Source organism: Sus scrofa, chromosome 10, assembly GCF_000003025.6.
Source record: "Sus scrofa isolate TJ Tabasco breed Duroc chromosome 10, Sscrofa11.1, whole genome shotgun sequence".
In the NCBI taxonomy this organism is placed as follows: Eukaryota; Metazoa; Chordata; class Mammalia; order Artiodactyla; family Suidae; genus Sus; species Sus scrofa.
In genome coordinates, this window is record NC_010452.4 from 15,308,206 (window position 1) to 15,322,730 (window position 14,525).

At 43.4% G+C, this 14,525-nt stretch overlaps 2 protein-coding genes across 7 annotated transcripts in view; one reads left to right on the top strand and one right to left on the bottom strand.

The window, feature by feature from the left end:
• The window catches only part of LOC102166270 (putative surface protein SACOL0050), a 36,979-nt gene extending 27,699 nt beyond the window's left edge, over positions 1–9,280 (bottom strand). The window contains exons 1-3 of one of the 2 annotated variants that reach the window (XM_021064451.1): positions 8,593–9,275; positions 7,274–7,399; positions 6,163–6,246 (exon numbers count right to left, since the gene is read on the bottom strand). The gene's annotated coding sequence lies outside the window, so the exon portion shown is untranslated. Of the gene's footprint in view, positions 1–6,162; positions 6,247–7,273; positions 7,400–8,592 lie in introns of both variants that reach the window. The other variant, XM_021064450.1, reaches the window with a different exon arrangement.
• The window catches only part of EXO1 (exonuclease 1), a 43,039-nt gene continuing 37,863 nt past the window's right edge, over positions 9,350–14,525 (top strand). For 2 of the 5 annotated variants that reach the window (XR_002336230.1, XR_002336231.1), the window contains exons 1-4: positions 9,350–9,472; positions 9,890–10,080; positions 11,267–11,440; positions 12,216–12,335. Coding sequence is in view for 3 of the 5 variants with exons in the window: in XM_003130555.6 (XP_003130603.4) it covers positions 11,280–11,440; positions 12,216–12,335 (281 nt within the window). In the remaining 2 variants the exon portion in view is untranslated. Of the gene's footprint in view, positions 9,473–9,498; positions 9,730–9,889; positions 10,081–11,266; positions 11,441–12,215; positions 12,336–14,525 lie in introns of those variants that run through there. The other 3 variants (XM_003130555.6, XM_021064446.1, XM_021064445.1) reach the window with 2 other exon arrangements.

Genomic DNA, 14,525 nt, shown 5'->3' on the forward strand with positions numbered 1-14,525 from the left:
TCATGCCACTGGGTGGCCAAAAAAAAAAAAAAAAAAAGAGAGAGACAGATTTGGCACAGTAAAAGTCACTGTAAAAATACAATGAAAAAGTAATTCGGTTAAATACTCTAAAAATGTAAAAACAATTAAACATAAAGAAAAATCAATCTGAGCTACAAAGACAAACACCTAATAATAGAAAACTAAGTCAGAAAACCAGAGCTGCTCCAATCAATCAGACAAAAAGAGCACTGTGTTCCATGGCTACCTAACAATTACTACCTCTGCTCACATTTCTGTAACCCTCTTCACAGTTCTACTTTAAAAATCCCACTTTTAACCTTCATATTCAGTCCAACAGAGGAAAACGTGAACACACAGCCCCCCAACTCTCTGACAAAAGGAAGATGACCTGCTCAGCACTGGAGCTCACTCCCAGGTGTGTCTCCGTGGCTGGGAGCGAAATGGGCTCTGAGAAACAGCCTCCCCTTGCTGCTGACTGTGAGGAACTCCATTCCCACGCTTCTGCTTGGCAAGTGCTGGTGTGTCTATAAGTATGACGGTTGTGGACGTGCTGCTCAGCTGTGGCTGTAGCAACCCTGCCTGAAGCAAGGGAAAGGGGAGAAAGCAACCCAGAGAGGCTGCGAAGCCTTCCTGAGGACCAGGGCCCTCGATCACCTCCCTCAGTCCACGTGGGAGAAAACCCGGCTCTGGAACATGGAGGAACTATGTTCCAAATTACACGTCAGGACACAAGGGCTTTCAAGCAGAGAGAACATGAAAAAGTCAGGGCTTCCCATCCGCCACAGCCAGGCACCCTGTGTCCCAGACAGGAGCTTCCCCACCTCCCAGCGAGGAGAGTCGCAGCTGGGCCCCTACCACAACAGGAGGGTTCACACAGACCACAGAGGAGACACCCCTTGAGTGCCTGGCTCTTGTGGCCAGGTGGGATGGCACCTCTCAGCCCTACAGGACAGCTCCCAATAAATCCTCTCCTTCAAGACTGGGAGAGATGGCTAATGGACCTAATGCATAGAAACACACACAGAAAATTAGGCAAAATGAAACACAGGGATATCTTCCTAAAAAAAAAAAGGCAAAATCACAGAAAAAGAACAAAATGAAGTGGAAATAAGCCATCTACCCGATAGAGTCAGAAGTCATGGACATAAAGATGCTTACTGAACTCGGAAGAAGGAATGAACACAAAGAGATCTTCAACAAAGAGATAGGAAGTAGAGGAAAGAACCAAAGAGAAGTTATTAGCGAACTGAAAAACACACCCGGGGGGTTCAACAGCGGACTGGATGAAGGAGAATTAATCAGAGACCTGCCCGACAAAACAATGCAACTCAATCAGACAGAGCAGCAAAACGAAAAAAGAATTTTTGAAAAAATTAGGTTACTTTAACGGACCTATGGGATACCACCAAGCAGAATAACATCTGCATTACAGCGGTGGTTCCAGAAGAAGAGAAAGAACAGGACAGAAAAATTAATTGAAGAAATAATGACTAAAAACTTCCATCATCTGGGAAAGGAAACAGAAGTTGCTTGGCTGTGGTGTAGGCCAGCAGTTCTAGCTCTGATTAGACCCCTATCCTGGGAACATCTGTATGATGTGGGTGCAGCCCTAAAACTAAAACCAAAAAAAAAAAAGGGTAAAAACCATATGATTATTTCAATAGATGCAAAGAAACCCAATTGACAAAATTCAACATCCACTCATGTTAAAAACTCTCAACAAAGCGAGTATAAAGGGAATGGACCTCAACGTAATAAAGGCCATTAATTGCAAACCCACAGCTAACATGCCACTCAACTGTGACAAGCTGAATGCTTTTTCTCCCCTAAGATGATGATGAAGACAAGGATGCCCACTCTTGCCCCTTTTATTCCACATAGTATTTGATGTTCTACTAACAATTAGACAAGAAACAGAAATAAAAGGCATCCGAATCATAAATGAAAAAAGTAAAACTGCCCTTTCTGCAGATTACATGATACTCTAATAGAAGATCCTACATACTCCAGCAAAAACCTGTTAGAATGAATACATTCAGTCACGTTTCAGTTTGCATAATCAACATACATATCAGTGGCATTTCTATACAATGCTAACAAAACATCAAAAAGAGAAACAGAAGGAGTTCCCGTAGTGGCACAGTGGTTAACGCATCCAACTAGAACCATGAGGTTGTGGGTTCGATCCCTGGCCTTGCTCAGTGGGTTAAGGATCCAGCATTGCCCTGAGCTGTGGTGTAGGTCACAGACGTGGCTCAGATCCCTCACTGCTGTGGCTGTGGTATAGGACAGTGGATACATTTCCAATTACACCCCTAGCCTGGGAACTTCCATATGCCACGGAGGCGGCCCTAGAAAAGGAAAAAAGAGGGGAAAAAAAAAAAGAGAGAGAGAGAACAGGAGTTCCTGTCATGGCTCAGTGGTTAATAAACCCAACTAGTATCCATGAGGACACAGGTTCGATCCCTGGCCTTGCTCAGTGGGTTGCTGTGAGCTGTGGTGTAGTGGCAGATGCAGCTCAGATCCCACATGGCTGTGGTGCAGGCTGGGGGCTACTCTCTGATTCAACCCTTAACCTGGAAACTTCTAGATGCTGCAAGTGCAGCCCTAAAAACAAAACAAAACAAAAACCCAAGAAGAGAAACAGACAAGGAGTTCCATTGTGGTTCAGTGGTTAACGCATCCAACTAGGAACCATGAGGTTGCGGGTTCAATCCCTGGCCTCGCTTAGTGGGTTGAGGATCCCCCGTTGCTGCGACTCTGGTGTAGGCCGGCAGCTACAGCTCCAATTAGACCTCTAGCCTGGGAACCTACATATGCTGCAAGAGCAGCCACAGAAAAGACAAAAAGACAGAAAAAAAAAAAAAAAAAAAGAGAGAGAGAGAGAGAAATAGACAAGATGGCAGAGTAGGAGGACTTAAGCTCCCCTCCTCTCATGAAAACACCAAAATTACAACAAAGTGCTGAATAACCATCAACAAAATAGACTGGAAACTACCAAGAAAAAGATATCCTATACCCAAAGGCAATAAGGAGCCACACTGAGATAGTAGGAGGTGCTCATTCATGATATAAGCAATCCCATACCCTCTGCGTGGGCGGCCCACAGACTGCAAAAGAACTCTATTTCAGAGGCTTTGCCACAGGAGACTTCTAAACCCCACGGCAGGTGCCCAAGCCAGGGGGTCTGGCATGGGGAGGAGGAGCCTCTGGAACACTTGGCATTGAAGGCCAGTGAGGCTTGTGTGCAAGAGCTCCAAAGGACTGGGGGAGACAGAAACTCCACTCCTGGAGGCTGCACACAGGCTTTCATGTGCACTGGGTCCCAGGGCTAAGCAGGCACTCAAGAAGAATCTGGGTCAGAATGACCTGGCCGGTCATGGAGGGTCTCCTGGAAAGGAGGGGGTGGCTGGGGCACGCTGTGGGGGTGGGACAGTCTAGGCAGAGGTCCCAGGAATAGCTGTTGGCATGAGATCCCCTGGAGGTGGCCATTTTGGAAAAATCTGGTCCCACAAATTAGGGCTGAGAAGTCCCAGGCCAAACAACAAACAGGCTGGGAACACAGCCCCACTGATCAACAAATAGGTACCTAAAGTGCCCCACATCACACCCAGAGACAAAGGTCCACCCCCTAGAGAGACAAGGCTCAGCTCCACCTACCAGTGGGCAGGCACCTGTCCCTCCCATCAGGAAGCTGGCCACAAGCCCCTCTATCCATTTCACCTACAAGGGGCCAGACACCAGAAGCAAGAGAGGCCACACGCCTCAAACAAGATCACCCAAAAAGTATACAAAGTGAAAAGCCAGAGAAATATGAACTAGACGAAGGAACAGGACAACCCCCGCCCCCACCTCCATGCAAAATGACTTCAGAATAATGATAGTGAAGAGGATCCAAGAGCTTAGGAAAAAAACTGGAGGCAAAGATCAATACATTACAAGAAAGACTGAACAAAGACATAGAAGGTTTAAAACAGAAACAAACCAAAAAATCATATTTATGATTGTATCAGAAATAAAGTACCTAGAAATAAATTTAACCAGAGAAAGTAAAGAACTGAAAATTATACAATGTTGAGGAAAGAAATTAAAGACACAAATGAATGGAAAGATATTTGTTTATGAGTGAATTCATATTATTCAAATGTCCAGGTTACCAAAAGCAACAGAGACTCAGGGCACTCTCTACCACAATCCCAATTGCACACTGCACAGAACTAGGAGAAATACTTCTAAAATTTGTATGGAACCACAATAGATCCCCATTAGCTACAACCATCTTGAGAAAGAGCAGCAAAGCTGAAAGGATTACATTGTCTGATTTCAAACTATACTACAAAGCTATAGATATCAAAACAGATGGGGACTGGCACAAAAACAAAACATACAGACCAGTGAAACAACACTGACAGCCCAGAAGTAAAACCAACACAGACACAGACAATTCATTTCCAACAAAGGAACAGAGAGCATACAATGGACAAAGGACAGTTTCGTCAATCAATGACGCTGGAAGAACTGCACAGGCACATGCAAAGAATGGATCTAGACCACTACCTCACACCACATGCCAAAATTAAAATGGCCTAAAGACTTGAATGGAAGAATTGAAACCATACAATGTCTAGGAGAAAACATAGGTGATAAGCACACAGACATCTGTCTCACTAATTATGCTTGGATCTGACTTCAAAGGCAAGTGACAGAGAGGAAAAATGAAACAAGTGGAATGACACCAAACTAAAAAGTTTTTGCAGTGAAAGAAACCTTCATCAAACTGAAAAGGGAACCTATTCTATGGGGAGGTATTTACTAATCTTACAGCCAATAAGGGGTTAAGAGCCAAAATATATTCAAAACAAAACAAAACAAACAAACAAAAAAAACTCATTCGACTCCACATCAAAACCCCCCAAACAACCCAGTACAAAAATAGACAGAGGGGAATTCCAGTGTGGCTCAGTGGGTTAAAGATCTGCCATTGTCACTACAGTAGCATGGGGTGCTACTGGTTCCATCCCTAACCTGGGAACTTCTGTATGCCTTGGGTGTGGCACAAAACAAACAAAAACCAACCAACCAAACAAACAAACAAAAAAAAAATGGGCAGAGGATCTGAATAGACATTTTCCCAAAGAAAACAGAAAATAGCCAACAGACATGAAAAGATGTTCAGGAGTTCCCGTTGTGGCTCAGTGGTTAACAAACTCGACTGGTATCCATGAGGAGGTGGATTTGATCTCTGGCCTTGCTCAGTGGATTAAGGATCCAGCATTGCCATGAGCTGTGGTGCAGTCACAGACACAGCTCAAAGCCCGCTTTGCTGTGGTTGTGGTATAGGCTGGCAGCTACAGCTCCAATTCATCCTCTTGCCTGGGAATCTCCATATGCCATGAGTGTGGCCCTAAAAAGACAAAAAAAAGAAAAAGAAAAGATGTTCAACCACACTAATGGAACTACAAACCAAAACCACAATAATATTTCACCTCATCCCTTAGAGAATGGTTACTATAAAAACAGACAGACAGACACACACACCACACACACACACACACACACACACAAGCAATAAATGTTGCAGAGGATGTGGAGAAAAAGGAACATTACTGGTGCAGCCACAGTGGAAAACAGCATGAGATTCCTCAAAAAATTAAAATCAAAACTATAGTAGGACCCAGCAATTCCACTTCTGGCGATTTATCTAAAGAAGCTGAAAACACTCACTTGAAAATTATATGCACCTCTATGTTCATGACAACATGAGTTACAATCACCACGACAGGAAAACAACCCAAGCATCTACGGAAGGATGAGCGAAGAAAGATGTGGTATATATCCATCTGCATTTCAGAGAAACATGGAATACTTTTGAGTAAGTCTCAAATATCACATGAGGCATCCTTATACTAAAATGTATCTGTTGTTTATCTGAAATGCCAATGTAACTGGGCCTATCTTGTTCTTATCTGCTAAACCTGGAGACAGTCCAATGAACGTGGATGAGAATGGTCAGGGCAGAGGTCATCACAGGATGTCTGGGCTGCTGTGAGCAAAGACTTCATTGAACTGGGAATACAACTGAGTCTTAAGCTGAGAGCTTTGTGGGCTGTTCCACTCCTTTCAGAAGTTCACAACACATCATCATCATGTGTGACTTACCTTTTGGATGAATCCGTGTTTTGTCTGCAGATTAGATTCTAAGTTGCTTGAAGACAGGAACCAGGTCTGTGTTCCCCACTCCACCTAGGACCAAGAGGCACACCAAAGGCATGTTAGTAAATTACCGCAGGAACTGAGTCAAAGGGTTTTATCTTCCCATAGAGTAAAAGCATTCTGTTTGGGAAATCATTGTTAATGGCTATTTTCTTTCTTTCAACAATGCAGCCAAGAATCCAGTCTGGAATCTTTGGAGGCAAAATAGTAACACAGATATGCATTGTCTGTAGTGCAGTAACTGCCCATGGTTGTGATATCATGGGCACATTTTGTTTTTGAAAGTCGGATACAATTTTTATTCACAAAAAGATAGTCAAAACTAATGGGAAGTATTCAATATAAAGATCTCAGCTTTTTCAAAAGTGCAATTTTATTTTCACGTTAAAAAGTTATAGTTGATTTATAATGTGCTAATTTCTGTTATACAGCAAAGTGACTGAGACAGTCACATATAAATATTCTTCAAAAAAATTTTCCTTTATGGTCTATCCCAGGGAATTGGATATAGTTCCCGGTTCTATACAGGACCTTGCTGTCTATCCATTCTAAATGTCATAGTTTGCATCTACTATCCCCAACTCCCAGTCCAACCCTCTTCCTCCCTCCTCCTCCTTGGCAACCAAAAATCTATCCTCTGTGTTTCTGTGTTGTAGGTAGGTTCATTTGTGCCATATTTTAGGTTCCACATATACATATGACATGGTTGTCTTTCTGACATAATTCACCGAGCATGTTCATCTCTAGGTCCATCCATGTCACTGCAAATGGCATTCGTTCATTCTTTTTCATGGCTGCGTAGTATTCCTGTGTGTATATATGTACATTTTCTTTATCCATTCGTCAGTCGATGGATAGGTTGTTTCTGAGGGTTGGTTATTGTGAAAAGTGCTACCATGAACATCAAGGTGTGTGTCTCCCTCTGAATCACTGTTTTGTCCAGGTATATGGCAGTGGACATATTTTTGGTATCTGGGCTACTTCCTAAGACACCACTCCACCCCCTGCCATGTGTGGCATCCTCTTGCTGGGATCAGACACTGAAGCAGTTACTTACAGCTGGGTAGTCAGTCCATTGACTATGAAAACACTTCTCTACAGGAGTTCCTCTGGGGCTCAGTAGGTTAAGGACACAGCATTGTCCCTGCTGTGACATGGGTTCCATCGCTGGCCTGGGAACTCCCTCGTGTCACGGGCATGGCCAGAAAGAAAGAAAGAAGGAAAGGAAAAAAAGAAAGAAAAAGAACATTTCTCTACAAGGAATCCTGCCCACATTTAAGTTCCTCTTCAGCCTAGTTTGGAACTCTCCCCCACTGTCTGCTACAGTCAGCTCCAAGCAGGAACAGGGTGAGGTCTACCACTGTAGAGCCGGTGGAACCCCATGGCAAGATAACTTTTCTCACCTCCTCTCCTGGGCTCAGCTCTTAAAACAAGCTCCTACTGCTCCTACTATGCACATCCCACTCCCCCCACCAGGGGCATCTTTCCAACAATTTAGAAGGTAATATATTGACATGATAGACTGATCATAAGACTTTAAAAGCATGAGAGAAACATGCAGAGGAGGCATCAAACAAGAAGCATTTTTTAAAATGTGCTCACTTCTTCCCCTTTAACTCCTTAAATTGAGTCTGAATTTTCATTCCAGCTCATCTCTGGACCCAGAATATCCTCTGTGGTCTGACCTGACTAAACGTCATCCCTTTTTTTTTTTTTTTCTTTTTGCTTTTTAGGGCCGCACCTGCAGCATATGGAAAATCCCAGGCTAGGGGCACAATCGGAGCTACAGCTGTGGGCCCACACCACAGTCACAGCAACTTGGGATCTGAGCCTCATCTGAGAACTACACCACAGCTCAAGGCAATACAGGATTCCCCAACCCACTGAGGCCAGGGATCGAACACTCATCATCATGGATACTACTCATTGGAATCGTGTTGGAATCACTTCTGATGTGCCAGAATCAACGCATCAACAACAGGAACTTCCTCATTTATTTCCTTAACTACAATACTCCTAAGAAGACAGCAACCAGGTTTAGTGTTATTAGGACTAGAAGCTTCCCCCCAAGTGGCCTCCAAAGTCAGAAATGTCTTCAAAGTGTATGCACATTGGTCCATTTTCAGGACTGGTTATAAAGTTTTCCCAGGCTTCTGCCAGAGATTAAGCTGGACACTAGGTAAAGTGATCACGGCAGATTTTCGTCAATAATATACCGAAACAGGGATGTGTCAAGCATGAAATGACTCATCCTGGATTTGTACAGAAGTGGCTGGGCAGTTTAAAGAGGGAATGGGTGTGTGTGTGTGTGGTGACTCAAGAGATTCAGGTAGTGAGAATTTTTTAAAAATCGAGAAGGGAAAGTTGGAGACTCACCTGGGGACACTAAGCAGAGTTTATGGAAGTTAGGCTCCTCCTCTCCTAGAGACATTGAGGAGCAGAGACTCTCTTCTGGTGTTGGCTGAACAAATGCTAAATTCTCTTGGCACCTTGAGCTTTGTCAGGCAGGGCATTCTAAGTGGAGCTGGAGTCATCCTAGCGATGCCAACTTGATGTTCAAAACCGTCTTAGTGCCTAAGTCTTTAGAGGCCAAGGTTGAGAACTAGTTGAGAAGAGGGCAGAAGCACCTGTCCAACCTGGCCAAGGAAAGGCTCTCTGTCACTTCCCAGTGAATTTAGTAAGTGCTCCTTCCCTTTCCAAAAGGCTACAGGAGAATCCAAGGAACGTGTACCTAAGCTGCAGTTTGTGTCCGAGCAGCCCACGTGCAGCTGCCTGTGAGGAGGAGGGGCAGCAGCACAACCCAAGGGCTACTCCAGTCAGGGATCTTTTTAGGTTTAGAAACCTCAAGCCAAACACGCTGCGGCGGCGCTCGTGGAGCTTAAGCGCCAGGACCTCAGGCTGCAGTCCGGAGAGATTCACGACTCCCAGAGACAGGAACTTAAAAGCACTTTCCAGGTGCCGCGCCCCGGTGGCAGCACAGCCAGTTCTGTTCTCACCCCTCCACAAAGAAGCCCAGGACTCCATGGTCAGCCACCCGGCCACCAGCACTGCAGCGTCTAGGCCACGGTCCAGGCCGGAAGCGGGAGGTGCTGGGAGGCGGTGCCGGCGGCGCGAGGTTGTGATGTCACTTCCCCTGGGCGGGCCCCCCGCCCATCCCGCGCAAATTGAAAGGTCCGGCGGTCTGTGCAGTGCTGAGCGCTGCGCTGCTTGCCTGTTCCTTGACTTCCGTGCCTCAGTCTCGCCTGTACCGGACCACGTGAGTGGGGACCATGCAGAGAGGCTTCAGAGCCCCCATCCGGTTGCGCTCAACCGGACGGATGGCCTTTCCCGGGAAGCGAGAGGGGTGGGCGGCCCGTGGTGTCTGCCTACTGGTACCCGCTCCAGCTCTGGGGATCTAGGATCTTAGGGTGGGAAAGGGATGGTCTGAGGCGCGCCAGGCCTTGCAGTGGCCCTGGGGGCGGCTGGCGAAGCACCCGCGAGCGAGCGAGCGAGCGGAGCTCCTGTTGCAGGAAAGTATGGACCGATGGAGCGGGCTCACCTGGCCTGGGAGTGCGGTTTGGCCGACTGAGGGAGGGTCCTCTTGTTTTTCTGCAAAAGCTAACCGGCCGGTTTTATGCTCAAACTCCCAGTTTCCAAATGTTGACAAGTACATTGTTTTCTTAACTTTGCGCAGATCACAGGAACTCCTGGAACCGGCTTCTGGGCTGACCTGCCAGTCCCTGTGAGACTGGATGGATCGGTGACGTCACTACTACCTGTCCTGGAACCATCTCTTGAGGATGCTTTGTGCCTCCCTCCTCTCTCCTCATTGTGCTGAAAAAGAAACACATACTGGAGAATATTTACCCAACTTAGAAGAAATATGTAAGCTTCATGAAATATTTACTATTTTAGTTTTCCTCAGAGTGAAAGAAAACTTTTTAGGAACATCTGAGTGGTAGGAAGCTAATAGCTTTTCCCCAAACTGTGGCTTGAGGACCACCTGCATCCAAATTGCCTGTGTTTAAAATTCAGAATTCCCATCTCACTCCACAACTAGTGAATCCTAGTCACTAGAAGTGGAGTTGAGAATCTGCAGAGGAACTGAAATTTATTCCTGGATTAGAGTGTATCAACAGGGTAAGTCTGATATCTGAACCTGTGGGTACTTCCTTCCTTTCCTTCCAAACTTAATGTCTGATAGGAGAGAGTTATGTTAAGAAATACGCAGTGTCTGCCACTTTCACTTTTTTTTTTTTTTTTTTTGCTTTTTAGGACAGCACCTGCAGCTTATGGAAGTTCCCAGGCTAGGAATCGAATCAGAGCTGCAGCTGCCGGCCTGTGCCACTGTCACAGCAATGCCAGATCCAAGTTGATTCTGCAACCTACATCACAGCTCACGGCAACACTGGATCCCCAACCCACTGAGAGAGGCCAGGGATTGAACCCGTGTCCTCATGAATACTAGTTGGATTCATTTCTGCTGCACCAGGATGGGATTCTCCTGCTTTTGTTTTTTATTATGGGGAGTTGGAGATGGGGAGGATTGTGGCATCTTCAGGTTTCTGTGTGGAAAGGGCTTGGTGCTACAACCTGGATGGAAGTGGGTGGGGAATTAAAGCGTTTATTGTGCAGCTGTTTTTTCACAGCAGGCACAGTTTCATATTATTTTGCCTGGAGCTTGCAGAGTCTGATGGAGGTGCCTCCGGGCACCACCACTGCTGATTCACAGAATGGTCATTACTTGGAATAAAGCATCCCGATAATAGTAAATTTTCAGGCCTGAAAAAAGTATAGCTTATGGAGTTCTCCTGTGGCGCACCAGGTCAAGGATCTGGTGCCGTCACTGCAGCTGCCAAGGTCACTGCTGTGGCATGGGTTTGATCTCGGGGCCTAAAAAGCAAAAATAAATAAATAAATAAAATAAACTGCATTGATTCTCAAATATCTAAACAACAGCAGCTGCTGTTTCAGTTTCCAAGCTCTCTTTCTTTATTTTTCAAAAATTTGGGGGTAAATATAATTTGCTTTAAATATTGCTGCTTTCCCTTTCTCTTTTCACATCCTCTAGTTAACTTGGCACTATGGGGATCCAAGGATTACTGCAGTTTATCAAAGAAGCTTCTGAACCTGTCCACGTGAGGAAGTATAAAGGTCAGGTAGTAGCTGTGGATACATACTGCTGGCTTCACAAAGGAGCTGTTGCTTGTGCTGAAAAACTAGCCAAAGGCGAGCCTACCGATAAGTAAGTTTGAACCTTGTATTAATTCTTTGCCAACTAAGAACAAGATTTATAATGAAGACTAATTCTTCAGTGGGATCATTCTCATTCAATGCCAGGTTTATCACAAAGGGAGAGTGTGTGCTTTAGGATATTGCCAAATCAGGAAATATTTCCTTCTGTGATACAGGCCCGGTTTGCAGTCTTTCTCATAAGCCAGAGTATTAGGACACTAGTGGGCAAAGACCAGACTGTCTCCTTTATTCTTTATCTAAGATTACCCTTGTCACAATTGCCTAAAAATCTGTGACGATGTCAGACTCCCACTTTCTTGGGTACAGTCAATGCACTGCTAAACCCTGTTAACAAAGCAAGGCAGTTGCTTCTAAGGGACAAGGTGAGTTCTGATCCTTTTACTTTACTTGAGGCTAAAAAACGTGGCCATGTTGACATCCAGTCCTGATTCTGTGACCTTATGTGATGCAAGGCAAATATTCTGTTTATATTTTAAATAGGAACAATAGAAAAACAAGCGAGCATAACATAGTTGGGGACAGAGATTTTCCACAGAGATTTGGACACTTGTGTATTTTCTTTTTAGCAATATATCATTTATCTTCTAGTGGAAAGGCCCACAGATCTTAGTATGATTGACTTAAGCACAATGGATAATGATCTTTTTGGTTGCAGAAGATGGGGTTGGGGTGGAGGGTGTGGGATGGAGAGCAGAGGAGAAGTCATTGTCGAAAGGTGAATATATGTTTTTCTTTATTCCTTAAATGTTTTTCTTCATTTTTAGGTATGTAGGATTTTGTATGAAATTTGTAAATATGTTACTGTCTCATGGGATCAAGCCTATCCTGGTATTTGATGGATGTACTCTACCTTCTAAAAAGGAAGTGGAGAAGTCCAGAAGAGAGTAAGTTGATTCTCTAACTTTACTTGAAGGTCTAACACTGTGCTCTATATGATAGAAATTTCTTGTGATTTTTGTTTGTGGCACGAACAGAGCACCCTAACGTTCCATGTGTGCTAGAAAGGAATGTGTGTTCTTCAGTTACTGAGTGGAAGGTTTCCTGTCTGTCCAGGAAATCAAGCTTATTGACCGTAGTGCTCAAATCTTCCATAGCCTTATCAGGGATAAGGATTTTTTGGTGGGGTTTTTTGCTTGTTTGTTTATATGTCTACTTAATCCAGCAGTTACTGAGAAAAGTATGTTCAAATTTCACCGTGATAGTGGAATTGTCATTTATCTTGTGGTTCTGTCCATTTTTTGCTTCCTTTCTTTTGAAGCTATTTTATGGGTTACATTCACGTTCAGAATTTGGTGTATTTTGGTGGCAAATTGAAACAATATGTAGTGACTTTTCATCTCTGTGCTTTTTGTTCTAAAATTTATTCTGTCATATTATTCTAACAACTTCTTTTGTACGTTCCTCGTATCTTTATTTTCATTTTTACTATGTCATGGTTTCAGGTTTGTTTCTTATAAAGAAGACATCAGTAATTTTTTTGGTATTCATTCTGTCAATCTTCATCATTTTTTAAAATAGACTAATTTTATTCTTTTTACAGTGATCATTAATTTCTAATACATAGCTTCTACCTTGCTTAACTTCTGGGTTGATTGTTTTGTAACATTATTTCTTATTTCTAGTTGAAAAGTGAGTCTCTTGAGCAGGTGGTGAAAAGTTGGACAGCTGCATGTAAATCAATGAAGTTACAATGTAGGCAATCAATTAAGGAGAAAATAGGCAAAATATTCACCGATAAATCGTACCAGTGTTTTCTTAGGTCAGACTCCTAAGACGATAGAAATAAAAGCAAAAATAAACGTATGTGACCTGATCAAACTTATAAGCCTTTGTACAACAAAGGAAACCATAAAAAAATGAAAGACAACCTACAGACGAGGAGAAAATATTTGTAAATGATGCAACCCACAAGAGCTTAATTTCCAAAATATACGCATAGCTCATACAGATCAATATCAAAAAGACAAACAACCCAATCCAAAAATGGACAGAAGACCTAAACAGAATTTCTCCAAAGACATACAGATGCCTGACAGGCACATGAAAAGATGTTCCACATGGCTAATTATTAGAGAAATGCAAATCAAAACTACAATGAGGGAACACCTCACGCCAGTCAGAATGGCCATCATTAAAAAGTCTACAGGAAGTGCCTAACCAGGCACAGCAGGTTAAGGATCCATTGTTGTCACTGCAGCAGCTCAGGTCCTGCTGTGACACAGGTTTAGTCCCTGGCCAGGAACTTCCCCATGCTGTGGTTGTGGCAAAAAAAAAAAAAAAGTCTACAAATAACAGATACTAGAGAGGGTGTATAGAAAGGGGAACCTCCTGCACCATTGGTGGGAATGTAAATTGGTGCCGCTACTGTGGAAAACAGTGTAGATGTTCCTTGGAAAACTAAACTTAGAGTTACCATATGATCCAGCAATCTCATTTCCGGGCATATATCCCGACACAACTATAATTCAAAAAGATACATGTACCCTCTGTTCATCACAGCACTATTCACAATAGCCAAGACATGGAAACAACCCAAATGTCCATTAACAGATGAGTGGATAAAGAAGATGTGATTCATATACACAACGAAATACTACTTGGCCACAAAAAAGAATGAAATAATGCCATTTGCAGCAACATGGCTGTACCTAGAGATTATCATACCAAGTGAAGTAAGTCAGAAAGAGAAAGGCACATACCATGAGATATCCCTTTTATGTAGACTCTAAAATGTGACATAATGAACTTATTTACAAAACAAACAAACTCACAGAAATAGAGATCAGACTCATAGTTGTCAAGGGAGCATGGATGGGGGAGAGAGGGATTGGGAGTTTGAGATTAGCAAATGTGAACTATTATAAATAGAATGGGTTAACAGTGTCTTACTGTATAGCACAGAGAACTAAATGCAATATCCTGTGATAAACCATAATGGAAAAGAATATGAAAAAGAATGTTTGTGTGTATAACTTTGTTTTACAGCAGAAATTAACATAACATGGTAAATCAACTATGCTTCAGTAAAATAAATTTTTAAAAATAATTACAAAAAAGAAACGTGATATACTGTA